General features: G+C 43.5%; 1 protein-coding gene across 3 annotated transcripts in view; it reads right to left on the reverse strand.

The window, feature by feature from the left end:
* The window catches only part of SASH1 (SAM and SH3 domain containing 1), a 329,462-nt gene that overhangs the window by 116,805 nt on the left and 188,976 nt on the right, over nt 1-23,681 (reverse strand). For all 3 annotated transcript variants that reach the window (XM_066373038.1, XM_066373036.1, XM_066373037.1), the window contains exon 2: nt 16,234-16,362. In XM_066373038.1, coding sequence (XP_066229135.1) covers nt 16,234-16,362 — 129 coding nt within the window. The remainder of the gene's footprint in view (nt 1-16,233; nt 16,363-23,681) is intronic.

Genomic DNA, 23,681 nt, shown 5'->3' on the forward strand with positions numbered 1-23,681 from the left:
AGAGTAGTGACAAAAGTACAGAGGCAAACGCTGCGGGATGAACTGGGCCTGCTGTCCCGCCCACATTAATGACGTGGCCCAGCAGAAGGAGGGTCGCAAAGTCACCGAGGCTTACATACTATCCATTCTCCACCGACGGAAGGCCACCCTTTGTGCAACTGATTTTACACAAACTTCAAAAAAAGATAAAAAAGGGAAGGGCAATTCACTGTATATTTGTTTTTCATTCATCATCATTTTTTTTCTTCTCTTTCTTTTGGCATACAACCATGTTCAACCCTCTTGGACCATGTTCAACCCTCCTTGTTTGTAGGAAGAAGAAGAAAGAAAGGGAAGGAGGGGGAAGGAGGGAGGGAGGGAGGTAAATTCTCTACACATTCATTGCATCCACTCCTTCAGAGTCAAAGATCAAACTTCTTAAATGAATATACCCACTGCCTCCATTCCCCTCCTACTGATCCACTCACTTAAGGCGTACATCAAGGTAAGTGTTGAGAAGACAATGATGGCCGCATCTCAAAATGCATCTCTCTCACTCCAGTTGCTTCTCTAAGTCAGAGGCCACCATTCTTCAGTCCCTGGCTGGACGGGTCCACAAGAATGCCCAGACAGGACCTCCGTCTCTACGTATTACAAAGTGAGCTCCTGCTCTCCCCTCACCCAGCCTCCTCTCTCTCTTCTGTTAACAGCCACACTGCCCTTCCAGCACCTCCACTTATTATCCCTGTCCTTTCCTCAGGTTCAACCATGTTCTAAATTCCTCCAGCACGTTTCTTGCACCTGTTTCCTCGTTTCCACTTCTGCGCCTACCTCTTTGCTCGGGCTTTTGTTACCCTTCATCTGGACTGTAGCAACGGCCTTCTAAACGCCCTTCCTCCTCCCAAATCATCAAACGTGCTTTTAATAAATCACACTTCCCAAGAACATCCATCTCATGTCATTCTCCTAATCAGACACTTCCATAAGTTTCCTTTCAACAAAAGGACAATGGAAAACTATTAAACCGGCATTCTAAGGCTTTGACAATATGTACACAACCTACTCTGCAAGTTCATCTCACTAACTCACCTGAAACTAAGCTCCCTTGAACACCCAAACATGACTCACACTAATACTAAAGCAGCTCAAATCCTCAAATTAGTTACGTTTTCTGCATTTGGTAAGAAATCAATACATACAGCAGGTTCACAGTTTCCAAAATGATAAATATTTCCCTATAGAGTCTCCTTATTAAAAACAGAGAGAGGTCCTGGCTGGTTGGCTCAGTGGTAGAGCGTCGGCCTGGCGTGAGGGGGACCCGGGTTCGATTCCCGGCCAGGGCACACAGGAGAAGTGCCCATTTGCTTCTCCACCCCCTCCCTTCCTTCCTCTCTGTCTCTCTCTTCCCCTCCCGCAGCCAAGGCTCCATTGGAGCAAAGATGGACCGGGCACTGGGGATGGCTCCTTGGCCTCTGCCCCAGGCGCTAGAGTGGCTCTGGTCGCCGCAGAGCGAGGCCCCAGAGGGGGCAGAGCGTCGCCCCCTGGTGGGTGTGCTGGGTGGATCCCGGTAGGGCGCATGCGGGAGTCTGTCTGACTGTCTCTCCCCATTTCCAGCTTCAGAAAAATACAAAAAAAACCCCAAAAAACAAAAAAACCAAAACAAAACAAAAATAAAAACAGAGAGATTAATCAGAATCACTGAGTTGCTTTAAGAAACACCTCTCTTTTCTCCAACAGTAATTATCCTATGAGTCTTTCCCTCTATACATGGTGATATAGTATTCTAGCCTTTGGGACTCATTGCACACTAAAGTAACTGTTACAAAGCTGTCTAAAAATCAGATAAGAAATAATTCATTGTATCATTTTACAACATTTTCCCCCTTTCATTCATGAATGCTTTAAGTGTAAATGTCACATACTAAGGAATCCTTAACTCAAAGTGCCAGCCCCCAAGTTGATACCTGCTTGTACTGCAAGAACAGAGTAAGTCTAGCCAAAATAATCCCTCTTACTTGCAAAAATGAAACCCTCATAAACACAGAGGCGGATTTAATGGCAGGCGCACAGGGATGTGCCCTGGGCCCCAACCTCTGATGGGTCCCGCAAAACCCCAACTTGACGCTTTTTATAATGAAACCAAGTTTGGTTTCATATGTGCAATTTTAACATTAACACTACATGACATTTTTTATTATTTAAAAATATGGTTAACATGAATTTTTATTTTCCCTGTCTCTCTCTCTTTTTAAGGGGCCCACTATTTTCTTCTGTGCCCAGGGCCTCAACCAACCTTAATCCACCTCTGCTTAAACACCATGAAACACTGTGAGTCAGACATCTATGCTTCTTAACACCTCAAATACAAGCCATAACAAGTCCTGTCCTAAATATCAACGTATAGTCTAGCCACAGGCCATGAAGGAGTTATATAACATGAATTACGCCCAAGTGGAGATTAAGAATTTGAAAATCTACTGGAAAATCCACAAAGGCTGTAGCTTGCATAGAAGCTTCAACAAATATTCCCATTATAGTCAATAAATTTCAAATGGAATTTTAAGGGGATTTCCAGCTTTATACTAATCTGATCATTTTACAGAGAAAATTACTAAAAACCCAGATGACATTTTTTTTATTCCATATTTTGTATTCTGTACAGTTTTAGATACAGCCTAGCACATGGTCAGGCACCAATAAATGTTGACTGAATGTAACTGCATAATCCTAAACTCCATAAAATCTTCGCGTCTAATATTTCGTGAGTGTTTATTTTGTGGAAAAGAATTTTATACTGCATACCTCTCGGAACCCAGGGCACCTAATAAAGTACTCAGTCAATATTTAGTGACTGCCCGAATGACAGGATTTTATATTTAACTAAAATACATGAAATTGCTTAAGTAAAAATACAGGCCAGGGAGGCAATTTTTATGTCTGGCTCACAAATGTGCAGGCAAAGCTTTGTATTACACCTCTGGGTAGCTTGTGACACTACCGTGTGTGACATGGGTCTATAAGGAGGTCTTCTCATAGCTGGCCCACTTTAGACGGAGCGCCAAATTATCTCTAAAGCAATGTGATTGGTTATTACCTCAGGAGGTTTCCGTAGCTATGGAATGTAACTTATAATTAACACTGTCCTAGAGAGAAAACAGTAATGCGGATAATAGGGCTGATCGGTTCACGTAAAAGTCTAACTCTGGTCTCCAGAAACCGATTGAGAACTTTTAAGAATTTTCTAAAATAAAAATCAATTCTAGACTGTAAGTAATTTCTTTTGCGGTTGAGATAGGCAACCATGAAAAAGATAACCATGACCACTGCCTTCCACAGCCCTGCCCTTTTCTTATAAAAATACACCTACCTCAATATTGAGCAGTTTCTCATGGTGAGTACTCATGACCATCCCACTACAAAGCCCTCTCCTCTCTAAACTGTTGCTCTACCATAGGTGCGCTCGCAATCTCCCACTGCCACACCCCAGGGGTCTGCTACAGGGGTCTCGATGGGGAAGTATGGGTATTCGTGTCGAGCTAAGCGTGTGTTCCGTGAAGGTCTGTGGTGAAAGTGGCCAGATTGGGTCACTGGATGCAGGTTTCACGACGGCCTCCAACAACAGTTCATTGAAAGGCACAGAAAACTGCTCGTTCCTTGGCTTTAAATGCCGACTTCAGTTTACAGAGACAACTCTGAGATCTATACTAATCTAAATTTTGCTGATATGAAAATGCCTCCCTTCTCTGGTTGTCTCGCTCTTTTCTAATTCTCTTATTATAATGTGGACAGCAGTTTTCACAGCATTTCCGACACTTCCAAGGAAACAAAGCTGAAGTTGAGAATTCATTTTAGCAAAAACTGAAAACTGGTAATGTTTAAATTCAATATTGCGCCATGGCCGGTTGGCTCAGCGGTAGAGCGTCGGCCTAGCGTGCGGAGGACCCGGGTTCGATTCCCGGCCAGGGCACACAGGAGAAGCACCCATTTGCTTCTCCACCCCTCCACCGCGCTTTCCTCTCTGTCTCTCTCTTCCCCTCCTGCTGCCAAGGCTCCATTGGAGCAAAGATGGCCCGGGTGCTGGGCATGGCTCTGTGGCCTCTGCCTCAGGCACTAGAGTGGCTCTGGTCGCAACATGGCGAAGCCCAGGATGGGCAGAGCACCGCCCCCTGGTGGGCAGAGCATCGCCCCTGGTGGGCGTGCCGGGTGGATCCCGGTCGGGCGCATGCGGGAGTCTGTCTGACTATCTCTCCCTGTTTCCAGATTCAGAAAAATGAAAAAAAAAAAAAAAAAAAAAAAAAAAGAAATTCAATATTGCTATTTGCTTATTATCTACTTACATTGATAACCGAACATTTAGTTAATAACCAGTGTACCCTTAACATGGTTAAGATGCTAAATTTAATGTTATATATTTTACTACAATCATTTTAAAAAAATAATTTTACACTAAACTAAAAAAAAAAAAAAAAAAGAAGCTAAACTAAACTAAAATGGTTGAACCCTCTTCGGTGCCATCCCTGTCACGAACAATGTTTTCTTAGACCTGAGAGGGCCTATCCCCCTGACCCCTGACCCTTCCTGCTTCCCTCTGCCTTCAGTGACATTCCCAAACATGGCATTGTCTGGCCAGTCCCCTAGGGCAGTGGTCCCCAACCCCCGGGGCCGCGGACCGGTACAGGTCCATGGGCCATTTAGTACCAGTCCGCAGAGAAAGAATAAATAACTTACATTATTTCTGTTTTATTTATATTTAAGTCTGAACGATGTTTTATTTTTTTTTTAATGACCAGATTCCCTCTGTTACATCCATCTAGGACTCACTCTTGACGCTTGTCTTGGTCACGTGATACATTTATCTGTCCTACCCTAAAGGCCGGTCCGTGAAAATATTTTCTGACATTAAACCGGTCCGTGGCCCAAAAAAGGTTGGGGACCACTGCCCTCGGGGACCTGTCCTTCCCTGACTACCTGGATCCCTTCAAGCTACCCCTTTAGCACTCAAGCTCCATAATCACTCATAAGTTTCCTAGAAGGTGACAGGCACATGCCAGCTGCCTTCTTCACTGGGTGCTAAGCGGACACCTCTCTCTCAGCTTGAGCACTGAATTTAGGAATCTGTATACAAACAGTACCATTAACATAATGCAACAAATTAAGACAACATGTGCCATCTGTATTTATTTATGACTTTTTTTTTTATCTCTTGCAGTTCAGAAACAGATTTCACTCATAGCAGCAGTATCTACCCTGAGCCTCCTAAAGAAATCCTTCAGAGGTCTTCTTTGAGGTGCATAGGGTGACAATCCCAGTCAAAAGAAAGAAGAAAACATGATCCTTAAAATAAAATTACATCTGACTAAAATGCGGGCGTATGTTGAAAACGGACACTACCTGCCTTGGCCAGTGGCGCCATGGATAGAGTGTTACCCAGAGAGCCAGGGTCACTGGCTTGAGCCTGGGGTCACTGACTTGATCCTAGTATTGCCAGGAGGGCTAGATCCCAGAATCACCAGCTCAACCCCAAGGTCGCTGACTCAACCCGAGGTTGCTGGTTTCAAGATGTGCTTGGGTAGGAATGCAGACCTGACCTGACACACAACGTACATATGATGTCCTTTCACATCCTAGATATCCAGTAAATGTTTTATCAACAACACAGTTAGCTGTGGTAGATAATTAAAAGACAATATCCACCTGGAAAAAAAAATACATAATCTTGGTTATTACTATAGTTGGCATTATCCAACTATAAATGCCCTTCGGAAGTCCAGCCCTGTTAAATTCATCTAAACCTCAGCTGTTTACTTCTGTTGGTCCAGTTTATGGCACAGAATAAGCCGAGCAATTATACAAGTTCTTGTCTCAAATACTAACAAACCAGCCTTGCACTTGATTTATGTTGTCGAGTCCTGACCCCAACCCAAAGGACCTGGCTCCTGCAGACCAGTTCAACTAACCCTGCCAAGCAACACGCATTCCCATCTCTTACCTCTTCTATTGTCCCAGTGCTTACTGTGTGTCTACGCAAACCGAGGGCCATCTAGAATTTGCTGTAGGGTAGGCAGTTCAGTAGCACCCACTTACGAATATGACTAATTCAATCTTATCCTCAGCTATTTTGTTCCACGGCAACCTAAGCTTCCTGAAAAGGACGCTCATCTATTTCCTGTTACCAGTAACTTCCCCATGACTCCACGTTACTGAAACACAACAAAAAACCAGGAAGCGTTGTTTTTATTTGCTGATTTTATCAGTCCCTTGCACTGATTTTGGGAGAGATTACCACATGCCATCACTTGGCTATGTTTAAACTAGTTTTTACATCATATTACACTAAAATTATAATAACCCTCTAATACTGCGTTATTCTATTAAACTGAGTTTTCAAGACAAGGCTATACAGGTAAAAGAGTAAGATGTTTTATTTTTACTTTATTTACTCATTTTAGTATTTTATTTAATTTACTTTTTGTTTTATTTTGCCTTCTTGAATGGAGTTCTTCTGAAGTCTATTATCCTGTCTTCTACAACAATGTAGGGAAAGATGTAACAGAATCCTCTAAATTTAAGATTACCCATAGAACCTACGTTGCTTGCCCCTGTTATTACCGTATTTCCCCATGTATAAGACACTCTCATGTATAAGATGCACCTTAATTTTTCGGCCCGAATGTTTTGGGGGAAAAAAAGTATTACATAAAGTTATTGAACTTAAGTTTTATTCATCATAAAATTCATACAACTCCTCATCCCTGTCAAAACAAGCGTGAAAAAGCAGGAAATGCAAGTTTAAAAATATACAACCACTGTATAAGACGCACCCAGTTTTTAGCCGCCAAATTTTTCAGGAAAGGGTGCGTCTTATACATGGGGGAATACAGTAATAATCCAGGTTGTTGAGCTTCCCAAGTTCCTCAATCTACTATTAAAATTTTCTGCTAACATCTTTACCACTATCAGATGACTACCTCTAGCAACCAATCAACTCTCTTTTAATTTACTGCTTCTAATATGCCAGAAAAATAAAACATCAGAGGTTTGTATGTGAGAGTGAATGCAGAGAGAGAAAGAGATGAAGTCATTAAGAGAGAACGGATAAAAAAAAACGTGAAATTCCAGAAAGCTATTTAAAACCCAACCATTTAGAACTCCTATCCTTCATAAGCAGGCCTGAGGAGACTTTACACTTCTACTTTAAGAAATGTTGTGGGGTATTCTTTCCATTTTCTTAAATAATGAGTGCATCATTGCAATTGATATAATAAAAATTATTTTATATTGCACTATGATTTAGAATGTTACACTTTTACATCATATTGTCCAAACACATAAATTAATCTGTGATCAAGAGTTACTGGAGGGAAAAAAGATTCAGTGGGAAGGAAGAGGGTCTGAGAAATCTCCTGAGAGAAGAACGCAAGGTTGGCGGGTAGTGGGGAGGGGTTCGGAGATGTGGCCTTGACTCACCTGTTTCAAATCTTCTCTCAGATACCAGCTACCTATTTGACTTCTAACAAATCCTATTTTCCATGATTATTATGCTTATCAATAGTTTTTTTAATTATAAATAACAATAATAACATTTATTATAAATATTCATTGAACTCTAGCATGTGCCCAAGAACTCTGCAGAGTGTCCTATTTACCTGATCTTATTTAACCTTTACAATGGCCCGATGAAGAAGCCATTGCCATCCCCATCTGCAAGTGACCCTCCAGGAAGATGGGGGTGCAGCCAGGTCTCCCCCACCTGGTGACGCGGCCTCCCAGTGGGAGCATTCATTTCCACCTCTGCCCAACTGAAATAATGAGATTCCTCATATCCATCTCACAGGGTTAAGAGAACTAAAGAAGGTGGATGTGGATGCCTCATCAACGCCAATGTATTTCTTTTATATGTTACTATTGACAGTTATCAGCACAGTTATTACTATGGCCCCCTCATACTTGACCTTCCCTTTTTAGTTACTGACAGTCACCTGAGGTCATAAGGCAGAAAAGACACTGAGCCTTACACATGTTACATTGTCCGGGTGATCAGTGATGCAGAGAGCTCAACTGATAACTATCATAATATCGCCAGTGTTTCAAAGATGCGCCAGAAATATTAAACAGGAAGGTTTCTCTCAGTTGAACAATCTCCTTTCAACAGAAAGGTTTAATCTCCATGAGTCAAATGTCTGACCGTGATGAAGAATTCAGATAGAATACCAAAACTGATTCTGAGAGATGAAAGCAATCAAAGGACTATCTAGTACAAGTGACACACACACCCCCCAAGCAGACAGAGCATACCCTTACAAACCAAAAATACCCTTTGAAGTCACAGATGGAAATCTGTCTTCCTCTTTACATCTCTGTTAAGCAGACGTGTGTCCGCTGTCGCACGTGCTAACAGAACGGCACACCCTCCCACAAACGCATCCAGATGTTCTCGAATATTCATGACATGCCTCCAATCTGGTTTGGACTCGCCCTTGATTTATTTTTGATTACACTCCATCAGCTTCGGCTGGGGCCCCTGAGATGGATGGTCTTTTGCTGTGGCACAAATTTCAAACATCTTCATAATCTAAATAATTACAGGAAGATTCTCAAGGATTTATGCTCAAGCTTCAGAATCGTCAAAAGCAGAGAAACGGGGGTTACTCCTGAGCCGAACTTGAACATGGCTGCTAGAGTGGATACATTGAGCCTCTACCTCTAACACACAGGTTGACATGGGGGAGGGGGGAGGGGAGGCACTAGATCCAGATGTTCTACAGTGAGGAACACAGTACAACAACGGAGAGGCAATGGCTGTGCTCTGAGGTTACTGCGCCGTCTCTTCCAGTCGCCACACTGGCTCCTCTGTGTCCTTTCAGACACGGAATGGTGGAAAAGCTGCAGGAAGTATAACTGATATAACTGTATGGAACAATGAAAGATAAACATTTTACCATTTTGCTTTCTTCTATTTAAAATAAAATTCTCAAAACTTCCAAGTGAATGAAAAGGCAGCTCTAAATTAAAAAAAACAAACAAAAAAAAAACAAACAAAAAAAAACCTTCTGAAATGAGTATAATAATCTTCTAAGAAAAGGTGACAAGAAAAAGCTTGTGTTCTGGGGCTCAATTCTTTCCTTCCTTAGTCATCTTGGAGTATAGAATCTGTGCTGAGAAATACCTCTAAAATATGGGCCTATAGCGTGGCCTGTAGAGGTGGCCAGCTCGAAACCCTGAGCTTGCCCAGTCTAGGCACATCCCAATGCTTCTCCCTTTTTCTCCTTTCCTCTCTCTAAAATCAATAAATAAAACCTACAAAATCTAGATCTGTGTAGTCAGTTGTGTGCACCAGCCCCTGCAAGGTCTTGCAGCCCTTCCCCAAGTGACTTCCCATCTGGAACCAGAATGTAGCTGCCTAAACCCATTTCAGATGCCCAACCTTTGCTGCCCCCAAGACAGGCCTTGGAGGACAGGTGGGTGACTCAGCCTGGGCCACTCAGTCTTCATCAAAGTCCCCAGGTTTATGGACTTTTGACATTATCGTCAAATGACACTGTAGATGCCGCCCCACTCTTTGGGCCTGAAAATCCACAAACATTCATCACAGTCCTTTACATTTCATCTCCTATTGAGACAATATAGGCCTCTAGTTTACTACAATGTACGATGTTTAAATAGCCTGTAATTGGTTTGTGATTAGCACAAATAAATTACACTGTAATCTCCTGTGTAAAGAATGTTCAGTAATTGTTAAACTATAAACAGTTAGATGGCGTCACATTTTGGTAACATGGTTTTAATATTCCAGGGCTCAGAAGAGGCACCTGGCTGGGGCCGCATTCAACTCTGGGCGGTGCTGACCCCACACAGAAACTCCTCGCCCCTTCCCAGCCCTGGACAAGCCCAGCTTCCGCCATCAACAAGGCCTCTTTTGCTTTTTAATTCTTTGGTTTTCCTCCTAGTTACTGTCAATTTGATTAACAATTAGGAACTCTCTCTGTTGTATGTAATGAAAACCACTACAAGGCTCAGCTTTTCCCCTTGATGGAAGCAGGTGCCTTGTAAGCAGGATACTATTTTGGTTTGTATTCCCTTAGGCATATTGTGTTTTATCACCACAAGCAAACACAGATCAGTCATTTCTAAATGCTCAGGATCAGGAGCAAAAACAGAGAAAGAAGCTGATGTAGTTGAACCATATTTGAGAAACCTGACGGAGACCTCGCACAGAGACTATGATATCACACATAACACATCTCATCTGTTTGCTTCCGTCACCGTGCAAACAGTCTACAGACGTCTCTAAACTCACGAGGATAGAAAAACACACCTAACTTGATTGTAAGTCTAATAAAAAACCTTCTTCATTTTAAGAAGCGTGGGATGCCAAGATCAGATCTGGCAACCCAGAGATCTGTTTATGTCCATGTTAACGCGGTGCAATGTATGAAAAAATGCTGACTAAATTGGGACCGGCCATTTGACTACAAATGGGACTTTGTCTGAGAGAAGCCATGAGCAGAGAGCTGTATTGCCATCTGGCTGAAGACATAATGCCTCAGTGTATTTTGACATCGAGTGTGTGAATCCCACAGCAGAATATAGTTCAGACTCACCATCTAATGCCCACTGTTTCTGATTGCAATCTGCAAATCAACAGTAGCCCAAAGCTAGCGAATAATGTCAGTTCAGACAAAATGAAATGAAATAAAAACAAATGCCCTTCAGAGCAACAACTGGGCTTTAGCGGTCGAATATTTAAACACAAGACCATTTGCAACAGAGCCCACATTCTTATCCTGCGGATAGTGAGAATAAGAACTCAGGGAGTTTTCCTCCTGAGCCTGGAAAATTCCAGCACTTCCTGTCAGCACCTTGCACCTCAACACCAAGGTGGGGGCAGCCTTGCTTTCCTTCTTTCCTTGACTATTCTAGGAGCTCAATGGTACAGGAAACCTGTTTTCCACATGGGTTACTTAAGGCAACATATAACAAAAGAGCAGTCAATAAACAAACAAGAACCCGGAGACGATGTTTGCACTGTCTATGCGAAACCACAAGTCCATCCGGGTTCAGCAGATCCACTATTGTGAAATGGCAATTATTTTTGTTTTGTCTTGAATGGTGATGAATCAGAACATCTTATTTTTTTAATATCATTAATGATCCAAGGACCTGTGAAAGAACAACATGTAACTTTTTGCAGCGGGTGGTTTATACCTTAGGCTCCAGCCACAATAAACCTCTCAATGAACCACAAAAGCTACATTTTTTTCTCTCAGTTATTGACCTTTTCACAAACTGTGACTTTTGCCTTAAATTATTCTGCACTGTCCCCACCCTTCCCCACCAGGTGGATCTTCCACGTTCTTTATGAATGGGTCTTGGTATCACCTTTTTCAGGAAGCCTTCTTTGATTTTCTGAAAGTAGGTCAGGGCTCTCTTTTTTGTGTTCCTGCACAGCATTTTAACGGTCTGTCTACCTGCCCCTTCCCCCACTGTGACCCCTTTGTAAAGAAAGAATACATCTTTATCTGTGTTTCTGAAAAGTGTCAGAGTCAGGCTCAACAGTCATTAAATATTCTTAAATAATCACAGGCATAAATGAATTCAACATACACTGATGGAGCACTTGCTATGTGTCATGCATTGTTGTCTTTGCTGGAATACAGAAGTGACTAAAAGAGACCGACACAAATATCTGCCTTCCAACCAGGACTTACTGAGAAGGGACCGGAGCGAAGGTTGGAGGGGCGATGGGGGGGGGGGGGGGGCGGCGGGGGGCGGGACATATGCATGTGACACAATCCTAGGACTAAGACTTGAGCATTTCAATATGCGAACGTCACATCACAAAAGAGTAAATTTTGAAAAGTAACAATAATCCCGCAGGCCTCAGGAGTAAAGATGGAAGGAGAAAGAATGCTAGTTAAGTGTTGAAGCTGAGGCAGAGACACAGGAAGCTTGGTATATTCTGATCTTTAGAGCGGTTTGAAATTTCCCAAAATAAAAGCTAAAAACAAAAACAAAAACAAAAATACCTCCGCACTCATGGGAATGAATATGAATGAATTTTATATTAACAACTTAATATTAACATTAACAATTAATATGAATAAATACTAACAAGTAACAGACCCTCTCCCGCATCACTACAGGAGATTCGGGACCAGAAGCAGAAGGGAAGGGAAGGGCATGAACAGTTCCAGGTCACTTACAATGACCTACCAGGAACTTCATCGCAGTTTCCTCATTGAATCCTCGTGGTCACTTTGAGATACTTTTACCCTCATTGATATAGATGAGGAAACCGAGGCTTAGAGAAGTTACACAACTTGCCAGCTCAATGAAACAGCCGGATTTGAACCCAAGTCCATTGAACCCCCAGCCTCTTTCCCAGCAGTGGTTCCCATACCCTTTGCCACAGCAGCAAGTCCGCGGGCTGGGACCTCGGCTTGGGGCTGCAGCGGGACTAGTCACGTCTGAAGGAGCCCGAGAATCACCACCCGTTAGGACAGACACCACTCTCAGGCCTCTTACTTAGCCCAGGATTGGATCTGGAAAGATTAAATCCTGAAAATAGCACGAAACAAAAATTATACTCCAGAATCATTCCTCCACCATGGGCAATGGCTCTGATGTCACATGTTTCTGTGATACTAGGCAATATTTTCATTTACATCCCTGGTCCTAAGAGACCTGGTGGGTCTCCGCGTGGGCTGTCACTTCCTGGTGCGCACAAAGATGTGATAATGGCTCGATACAGCATCCAAGGTGGGCTTTGGCCAAGGTCACCAACAGGGTACCACTAGCAGCAGGGACCTCTCCATTGGGGCACAAACTTGTGCGGAGTTGACCTCAAAGATGCTGAGGACGCTGATATGGCCACGTTGTGCGTGTCCATTTCCTGGCCATGGTGTGACTTTGACAGATGTCAGACTTAGCATCACTAGAGACGGGCCCATTATAGACTTGAAAAGCTGCTGTCATTTCCAAATGCAGCTTCTTCCAGCCAAAACTGCGCACAGTGATCAGGCATGTGCCAAATGTGTGGAACACGGGCGACTTCCCTGCTGTTCACAAGCACTAATGATCCAATCCCCGCAGAGGCCGAGGCTGCGGTGCAGACACGCCGGTTCTTGAGGGCCCTTTGGCGCTAAATAAAACCTCTCACCAGACCTATCCGTCTAAATCATAATTCCTGTTTATACCGTTGAATTTCCACCCATCTGTACTCTGTTGCCTTCATCTAAACTAACTGGCCCCCAAAACACTTTATCAAGGAAGTGTTTGATTCCAATCCGGAGCGGGGTGATTGGGCACTGGAAATGTAGCTTGCTATTCAGTCCAGAAAGTTAATTACTAACATAATTATCAAAACCCTTTATTCTTCAGGGTTAAGTCAAGCATCTCTGTGGGCAGGCTGTCCTGTCAGTTTGTTTGTTCTCCAGTGGACATGTAATTAGCTCTTAAGGAGAATGTATTTTAGAACTTTTTAAAGCCAAAACACAAATATTTAAGTATCTATTTTGTCTACAGAATATCCCCTCAACCCCCAAAGTACATCCAACAGGATTTAAAAACACAACAAAGTCATAAAACCGATTTAACCCATCCCCCCCAAACTCTCCGTACTCTACTGCCTCTGAATGACTTTTTCTACAGCAGATAAAACAAACGTAACGCTCCTTTTTTCCCTCTAAAATGTCTTAGGCTCCTGATAGGTTATTATTTCCTCTCAGTGCTTTTGGTGGGATTATTTCTTCTCCATGAACCCTCACATTTCAGCTTTGACAGAGGCTGTTTACAGCATTAAGCTGCAGGTCCCCGGACTTGAAGCTGCTACAACAGCCAAGCAGAGAAGTTTGTCTACTTGTCCGATGCAGGACTCAAACTCGTCTAGAAATATAGATGAAAGCTGATGCAATAAAAGGAAACATTATGGACTGAAAGTTATAACTTTTCAAGAAAACTGAGTTCTCATCAGGACTAAATCTGTGATCAGCTCACGACCTTCAGAGGGAACCCGACATTAAGTACCCATGGCCTGAATAGTGATGACCTGCAGGCTGACTAACGATACATGTAGCTTCCTGGGCCATGTGAATGACATGTGAATCACAGGGCACCCACCCTGGTCTTGTTCGGTTACAGACCTCCCTTTAACCGCGCACCCTGCCTGTAATCTCATAGAAAGAGAATATACACATGCCGACTGGGGAGCTTACTTTCTCCCTAACCACAGTTTATAGGATGAACAGAGTCTCCGGTCTGCCTCAAATTAGCTCCCATCCATTTTACCCACCACCACATCCTAGCACCTTTGATGAGAACTAATTAAGCGCGTGCGGTGTTTTTCCTCCCTGGGCTGCCTTTTGTGGCTCTGGACCAGAGCGCACCAAATTAGGCCCATCTGTCACATAGGGAAGGAGTTGTCTATCCCAACGCCTGACACGCTTCCTTTCCTACCTAGAAGCAGCCTTCTGAGGTTCCCAGACACGTTAGGATGCTAATGGTCACCCTCATTCTTACCCAGCAGGAATTCTGGGGAGAGCAGCTGAGCATTGTAGCAAGGACCACCACCAATTCATGGGACCATTTCCCTGCACGGTGAAATGTCCAAGGAGGCCACAGAGAGCGCTACCAGACTATCATCCAGGGTCAAACTTGCAACACTCAAGAATTCAGTGCAACATTTAAGGCGTTCTGTGGCAATCTTGGCAAAAGGTTAAGTCTTTGTTCATTAACTATGCCCCCAACAGGAGAGCCTAATTAATTTTAAAGGGAACAAAGGAGTCGTTTTGCTGCTTAACATGACTTTCTTTAAAGGAAAGTAAGAAAATAACCCCGCAGCTCACAAGCCAGGAGACAAAATTATAGGAAAGAAGCCCTTGGCAACAAAGACGCCCACATGTCTGCCGGGGCCATGGTATCAGGCTCCTCACTGCCCTCAACTCAAGCTTCTGAAGCTTCAATCGACTCTTCTACTAACTCCCACCCCTGCCAAGTGCTAAGTCAGTGAGCAAAAAAGAAAGAGAATCAATAATTATTTGACAGTCCTGATATAATGTTACTCATGACCCAAATAACGAAAAGAAATTAAAGCGCCTGAAAAGGCCCTCTTACTCAGGCGGAAATGGACGGCGTCTGCTTATATAATACACAGCTGTGGAGCCGACACCACTTGTTGGGTCCCTTATGTAACAGATCCTTTGTAACATAGAATGCATTATTAACAAAAGAATTATCTGTTCCTACTTACTATTTTTTTCATTCTTACTATATGTATATTTATAGATTTTTTTTTTTTAAAGGACTCGACTGAAGCAGCAGTTTTCAACGGTTTTTTTTAAAGACTCACATTCCAAAGATCCACATAGTCTTGGTATATAAAAAATGGTCAAAAAAGGGGGTGATTCAGATAAGAAGGCATGGAGGATGGAGCCTCATCTTCTGCCTCCCGTTCCTAACGTGGTCAGAAGGTCACCACAGTGAAATGAATTCAGGTATAAGATATGCAGTAAATTTCAATTAAATAATGCGGAAATTTCAATAGAAAACCGTAAATCCACAACGGGGAAATACTAGCACACACGAGAGCACCTAAGCTATTCCGTCACTGTTTCTCACGTGCAAGCTCAAACGCTCCACTCGGCATACACACAAAAAGCTTTACAAACCGACCGAATGGATTTCGGTATCTCTGAGTGAGAAGAGAATGCAGTAATTAAAAAATGGTGATTACAAAGAGGTCTTAATGACTCTTTGGAAGAACTATAGTAAAATATTAAGAAAAAAATAAGCAAGAATTTCTGATACAAAAATGTCAGAAAACCACTGAACATAGATCTGCTAAAATACCAACATGGTTATTGCTGGGTGGGAGATTAGGGTAATCTCTTGCTTCTTGAAATACTATTGTATTTCTAAAAGAAGAAAAAGGAGAAGAAGCAAAAGGAAAGAGAGGGAGGGAGGGAGGGAGGGAGGGAAGGAGGGAGGGAGGGAGGGAGGGAGGGAGGAAGGGAGGAAAAATGAAACTAGCCTAGACACCCTTTGGGCTTAAAAGTCAAGAAAAAGGTAGTAGGGACATACAGGCCAATAGTAAAACATCTTTCCCCTTAAGTTAAAGAAAAATATAAAATCTTTTAGTAAATACAAAGTTCTGATCATATAGCTCCACCAATACGCATGCAGTCTGTTATGTGCAGAGCTAGGATAACGCTTTCGGGATCTAAATTTTGTATCCCAAACTTAGTGCCACACACTCACCACGTCCAGGTCCTGGGAGACCCGCCGCTTCCGCAGCTCCTCCATCCTCTCGCACACGTCAGAGAAATAGGTATTGTAATAATCCGCATACTGCTGCGCCAGGTCATCGATGTTGCCCAGGGAGCCGTCCTGAGGGGGAGGAAGAGGCAGAGAACGAAGGCGGTCAGTCCCCCTGCACGTTGTCTCCCTCTCTCCACAGCGTTTATAGTAACAGCTGATATTTATTAAGTGGTGAACATGTGCCCGGTTAAGCTGGTGATATCTCCTAATGTTCAGCACAGCCCCTGGACACAGGATCTATTTCCTCCTCACTGCAGAGATGGACAAACAGTAGCTCCAAGCTGAGTGACAGCCCCAAGGTGGCAGGGTACACGAGCAAAGAAGCCAGGCCTCCAGCCTGGGACTGCGTGGTACCAAGCCACCATTACCTCACACCTCTGCCTGCTCAGCAGGACTAAGAAGCCCTGGGAAGTCCCTTCGGCAGAGCCACCATGTCAGTCCGAGACTCCCTACGGCCCCATCGGGTCCATGGCTGCAGCAGAACCACCTGGAAAGCTTTTGTGAATCTCAGAGGCCAGAACAAAGTGCCCAGAAACTCTGACCGGAACCAGAGAACTCAGAAACCAATGCAGAACACTGCATCTGGGACATACCTGAACCATCCCCTCCCATGAGACCCTCAGGAAAGTGGAGTCATGCCGAGTACAGATGCAAAAGCACACACCACAAATTTGCCTAAATAAGTGAGGAATCACGTCTCTTTACTGAAGAAAGTGCCCGGAAACTGGCTCTGGTGCCCACACTCCTGAATCCACACCCAGCTCGCTGCCACCCCATCTCTGACTCAGTGACCGTAGGCATGTTTCAAACCTCTGGCCACAGTGGAATCACGGATGGCACCTATGTGACAGTGAGCAGTAATGAGGCGCCACAAAACACTTAGAACTGAGCCCTTGATCGTCTGCGTGCACACAGTAGTGCTCATTTAGCTAATAATTGCCCCTGCCAGATCATGTTTCAGACTATATATAGCCTTCCTCTAGGGGAGATGACTCCTAAATATATGCCCAAACACATACCTATAAAGTCAAAGAAATGCTTCATCCATTTGTAAATTATGCCATTTCTTCTAGTCATTTACTCATTCCTTCCTTCACTCAGAGAAAGGTCTCCCTCCTCCCCATCTTTACCTCCCAATGTGTCCTTTCTTTGGTCTGAGTAAATGACCCTACCAAGACAACCAAGAGAAATATTTTTAGCAAGACAACCAAGAAAATACGGCTTTTAGACCACCAGACAGGTGCATACTACAGACCTCGGGCAGCCTCCTCGCGTAGCTAACGTTAACCCACACGCATGGCAAGCACGTCTAACACTGAACAGCACGCTTAGACGCAGTCGAGGTTTGGGAATTAGGAGTTCCCTGTGCAGAAGACCTCAATTCAAGGCCACGGTCAGGAGGCCGTGTCCGGGCACGTGAGCCTCTCTGCACCACTTCTGCATTCCCTGATTTTGCAGAACACCACGAAGAAACAGAAATCAAAAGCAGTGATTTAGAAAAATATACTTCCTTCCCCACCAGTAAAAAGTTCTACGTTTGCAATAACTGCTTCAAAATCCCCAGCATAGAGCTAGGGACAAGAAGGGCTCTTACAGGGCCAGGGAGGTACTCGAACACGTCTGGGCACGAGTCAGTCCCTAACTGTCTGAGATGACAGACCGGACGGACAGTATAACAAACATCGGTCTGCTCTTCACATGTTTACTGTCGAAGTTAGGAAATCACTGCAGTCAGGACGGGCTCTGTGCTGAGCCTGGGAGGAAATCCACAGAGACAGCCAGCCCACGGGCCTCTCCTTAGCTGCCTTCAGTCAAGGAGAATGCCGGAGAGCAGAGTCACCCTTGGGCAAGAGCGAGCCAGGCCAGAATACCTTACAGGGGAGGCTCCTGAACTGTGGCATCATAAATCAAATGATGATCCTAAGGTTTGCCCTGACTCGCCTCAACAGCACAAACTACACAGCTACTGCATGGAAATCTACAACCTCCCAACTGGTTTTCCTGTCTCCTGTCACACTTTGCCTAATCTGCCATTGACCCGTCCGGAGTGACCTTGCTAAACTACCATAGATCTGATCAGGTCTCTCCCCTGAGAATGATCCATGCCACCCCCATCACCCATCCTACAAAATAAACCCCAAGCTTACCAGCCCAGCTGTTGGGCAAATGAGTTTGTAAAATATGATTTTTGAGTTTGCTCAATGTTAAAAATGGCCACTACCCAGGTATGTGATCTGTGATTACCTTCCTGCTTGGGAAGGGCCATTGTTATGCTAATGTGTGCTGGAGGAGGGTTCAGTGTGGGCCCAAGTAGTTTTTTAGAAGGAGAAAGAAGGAAGCCAAGATAGCAGGTTGCTAAAGGAGAAGCCAGTTCATCAGAGAGAGGGAGAAGGTGTGCAGATAGGGAACCAGAGGTGACTGAGACTGGTGGGGGCCTTTGATTCTAGGAAAACCTGGATGAGTCCGTGGCTTTGGGAGCCCTGAATAGAAAGGGAAGTGTTTTCCCTCTGTGTGTTTTACTGGCCAGCCAGTGCGAGGCTAGAATAAAGGAATGGCCCACCATTTTTTGGCTCTGCTGTTTCTTTACTATCTGTCCAAATTTAATGTGAACCTGTATGTGAATGGCAACAAGAGTGGCGACTATGGGCCCTACACCGACTTTCAGGGCCCCCCCCCTTTCCCTTCCCAATTCCAACAGGTCAAGGAGGAAGCTGGGGTCTGCAGACCCGGAAGGCCAGAAGGGCCAGGCAGCAACGAGCAACCCCAAGGTGACAGTGTTCCCCCCAGAGTAGGCCCTCTCCCACCCCACGCACCTCAGTCCCAATGCCAGGAGAAATTACTGGAAGAATCTTTAGAAAAGAGGGGGGGCATCTGAGCTGCTCCCACAGAAACATCTGTTCCGACCACCAGCTACTGACAGCCAGGACTCGGAGGACACAGTGCCCACTGAGTTAAGGGCTCAAGTCCACAGCTGCATCCACCAGTGGGGAGGTCCCTGCACAGCTCCGAGGACAAAGGGAACTGGGCTGCCCTCAGCTCGGCCATCTGCCTTTTCTGTTAGCCTGGGATGCTTGCTTACGCTTCAAAGAAACAAAGCTCTTACCATCCCTCCAGTTCTCTCCAAGAACTGCACGTTCTCTTAGCTCACTCCCTCGGCATCAACTGAGAAGGACCAGGGAGCTCCCTTTGGAGTGTGTGTCAGAAGGGAGAGGAGACAGGACATTCGAGAACTTCATCTGAAAACCTATTTTTATGAGTTTTCACCTGCTATTCCCCGCAACAACTAGGGCCTTAGGAAGACCCTGGGCTCTCTAGTGTCGTCTTAGTCTCTCAGAGATATGATGCCATTCTCGTCTAGAAACTTCTGTCTTCATCCATCCGGGAAATGAAATATACTTGCCACCTCTGACCAAATACAAATGAGTGCCTGGGTGAGCTTGTTAGGTGTGTTACCCGTTCTTAATGAGAACTAACATTCTTTCTATCTATCTATCTATCCATCTATCTATCAGTCTATCCATCTTTCTGTCTATCTATCTATCTATCTATCTATCCGTCTATCTATCCCTATTCACAGAGGCACTGAGTTGAAGTGTCCAAGCCAAGGCCTTCTAACCTTGAATTCTGGCTTCTCACAAAAATAACCGGCCTTTATTATTTTTTTATTATTAATTTTAATGGGGTGACATAGATCAATCAGGATACATAGGTTCAGAGAAAACATCTCCAGGTTATTTTGACATTTAATTATGTTGCATACCCATCATCCAAAGTCAAATTCTCTTCTGTCACCTTCTATCTGGTTTTCTTTGTGCCCCTCCCCTCCCCTCCCCCGCCACAACCACCACACTCTTGTCCATGTCCCTGAGTCTCATTTTTATGTCCCACCTATGTATGGAATCATACAGTTCTTACTTTTTTCTGATTTACTTATTTCACTCAGTATAATATTATCAAGGTCCATTCATGTTGTTGTAAATGGTCCGATGTCATCATTTCTTATGGCTGAGTAGTATTCTATAGTGTATATGTGCCACATCTTCTTTATCCAGTCTTCTATTGAAGGGCTTTTTGGTTGTTTCCATGTCTTGGCCACCGTGAACAGTGCTGCAATGCCACTGGTACGTAAGGACACACGCAGCCCCATGTTCATTGCAACAGCCTTTTTATAAACTGCACAACTTTCAGAGCCCATACTGTTTTCTTGGACTGAATCAAGGCCACTCCAAAAAAATTGTTTAAACAATTATTTATGTAGTTTTGTTCTACTTATTTCTCCCCCTTTTCTCTCCTCTCTCATATATCCTAGCAACAGCTCCAAAACCAACTGTTCACTTCAGCTCCAAGGTTTCCCAAGCTGTTGATCAAACTATTTTTCACTACTCGTGAAAAAGTTTAATTCCCCGGCCCTCATTCCCAATCACTCAAAGCTTCCTAGTAATTTGGGGGCCTGAAAAATATATCTTTTGCTCATGAGGAAGAAAGCAGCTATTCAACTAACTCAGGCCAAAGACAGCAAATATCTCACCCCCTGCCTTAGGCTGAAATATTCCCTCTACACTTGGGGCTCAGCAAATGACCATTTACAACAGGGAGGCTCAGCTGCCTCTCTGTTTTCCCAAATTGCTTCCCAGATGTGCACTAAGTCCCCACAATTAGCACATTCATCAGTATTGATGATTTAAATGCCAAGAAAGGCAAAAGAATTTTTAAAAGTTTGTTTTTCAAAAGTAGGTCTTGTCTGCCATCCCCAGAAAGGAGTCCTTTCTGTTCATGTTCTTCGGGACTATCTGAAAACCTCTACATCACCTCTATCCGACATGTTCTTACCTGAGATAGTACAGACCTACTCAGTAAAAATGTTTACTTCTACGAAAAATGTTTTCAACATTAGCATGTAGGGAATTTTAAAAATGCAGCTGTATTTTAATCGCACCACACCTAGTCAGCATCTTTCCTTTTGGATTGTGAAGTTCAAATCTGACTCAACACCCTACAATGCTAATGTCTGGAGGCACTGGTGTTACAAAATAAACTTCTAACTACAGTAACCTTAAACCATCTCTACTTTATTCTGATACATACAATTATCAAAGCACTTGAAACAGACTCCTTTTTAATCCTTTTCAAATTCTCTGTTCTAGAGTTCATTCCTTGCCTAATCTGTTTCACTTCTTCTCTGGTTCTCATGCATTAGAGGCTGAAGTAATATTAGTTCAAGTTTAGGAACAGAGGGGAAACTTTTTATTTCCTCAAAATAAGTTTTTAAAAGTAAATTGTGAAATTTTGTGTCACAGTGTCGTTTTACCAAAATTTTCTTACCGTGTCTTAAAAAAAAAAAAAACAGAAAGAGAGAGAGACATGCAAATTCAAGTTCTCTTCCCTTTTCATATTACAGAACGGGGTCACAGCCTCTTTCCACATGGCCATCCAGTTCACTGGTACAGAGATGAATTAACTCAATGGTCCCACGACCAGTGTCAACCCAAAGGAAGACAGACTTGTGCATTCTTCCCACAAAGCCACAGTGCATGTTCACACCAAACACCCATCTTTTACACGCCGCCACAGAGATAAGGAGTGCTGGACCAAACAATCCAGAATGGGGGCACTGCTGGTACAATCAAGGAGAAAAGAAACAGCGCACTGCTCTCTTGACAATTGATTTAACAGCATTTCTGATATTTATAGCCCAGAGTACTTCTGTCTCTGGAAAATGTGACAACTAACAACACTATGAAAACAGAGGCGTTTGTATGATGACTTTGGTTATTTCCGTTTCTTATTCTCCAGATGTCATTCTTGGTTTACAGAGTATCATCAACAGTCTTAAGGGGGAAAAAGAAGAAAAAAAACAAAATAACTTCTTTGAAGACACCAGGAGACACAATGTCATCTGTAGGGCTGTATGCAGATTGCATGCAAATGAATGCAAATAAACTTGTGGTCCTGCTATTTTAAATGTTATAAAAGACACAGCCTCAAGAGAAAACTCAATATGTTGCTCTGAATGCTCAAACTTGAGAGAAAAAAGGACAATAGACTCGTGGCTTACTTAACTTTAGTGCTGCTCCATCTTTTCTGGCCATAAGAAGCAACATATAAAGGATACAGTTGATGTACTATGAATTATAGGTGGTATTTACATGCTCATTGTTGTTTTGGAGAGGGGTAGAGATAGATAAGCATTTAAGTCCTCTACAAGCTATATCCATGTAAAGAAATCACTACAACACAATGAAGCCTAACTGATTTCTTGAACAACTTCACAACGTGTTTCCGTTCTTAATTAGCTTGTCTAAAGATGTTGAGGTGTTAAACACTTTCAGCCACCTTTCACTTGAAATTGCTACTGCTGTGAAAAAAAAAAAAGATTTTTATTCTGGTTTTTTGTTCAGCTTCCTTGAATTCATGGGATGTCACTTGTTTGCACCAGGTCTATTACTTCATCCTGTGACACTGCTCTGGAGAAATTCACAGACTACATGATAACTGACTTCAAATAATTTTCTCTGAAGTATCACTCCCAGCATTTCTGCAGATGGTTTGAGCTGGAATACAGTTTGTCTCTGGAAAAGTTTTTTTTACCCGTAACAACCAAAAATATATTCAAATGGGACATAGGAGTCATGCTGGTGGCGAGGGAGGGCCCTGGGCACGCCCACAGGGCAGGTGGCTGGAGGGCAGCTGCTTTCACATCTTCCACTCCCTTCTCCCCAAAAACACTTAGAACTTGCCAAAGCCTCTGTGTAATTATCACTTTGGCAAATACGCCCTTGGTGGCCATGGCCATCACGCATCCCATCGGTGATCTCCAGTAAACAGAAACCCCACTTCTGGGGAAGGAGGGGTCTCAGCAGCAAGACTGACCACTCCCTTCTTCTCAATACTCTGTCAGCAACTGCTTCTAAGGCAGTGGGGTTCAGAGCTCTGGGGGAAAACACACCAGAAAAAAACTGGGATAGGGAAGTTCCTTATGGTAGTATAATCATTTATAAATATAACTACTTACAACTATAAGCTTTTATTAATATAAACTACTATCTGTCTATTTACTACTAGTACAACTACTTTACATTAAAGTACACATGAACGTGGGCATTTTAGATGAGATTAAAAGCAAATATAAATAAAAAGGTGCACGTTCTTGCCTATTCCCAAACAGACAAGGACCTGCAGTAGTATTCACCCTGCTGATCATAACTCCTGAGAATTACACGAGTCAAGGTCAGATCAGAGCAGCACAACGGCTACAGGTAACTGGCAGTTGGTGAAACGGTCTGCACAGGCCGCTGCCACTATGTCGAGTATTGAGCCTAAAGTCACTACAGGTTAGTAGCCGGGTGGCAGTTAAGAAGGAAGCAGGAAATGAAGAAGCAAGATCTGAG

The sequence above is a fragment of the Saccopteryx leptura genome, chromosome 3 (genome assembly GCF_036850995.1).
Source record: "Saccopteryx leptura isolate mSacLep1 chromosome 3, mSacLep1_pri_phased_curated, whole genome shotgun sequence".
Lineage (NCBI taxonomy): Eukaryota > Metazoa > Chordata > Mammalia > Chiroptera > Emballonuridae > Saccopteryx > Saccopteryx leptura.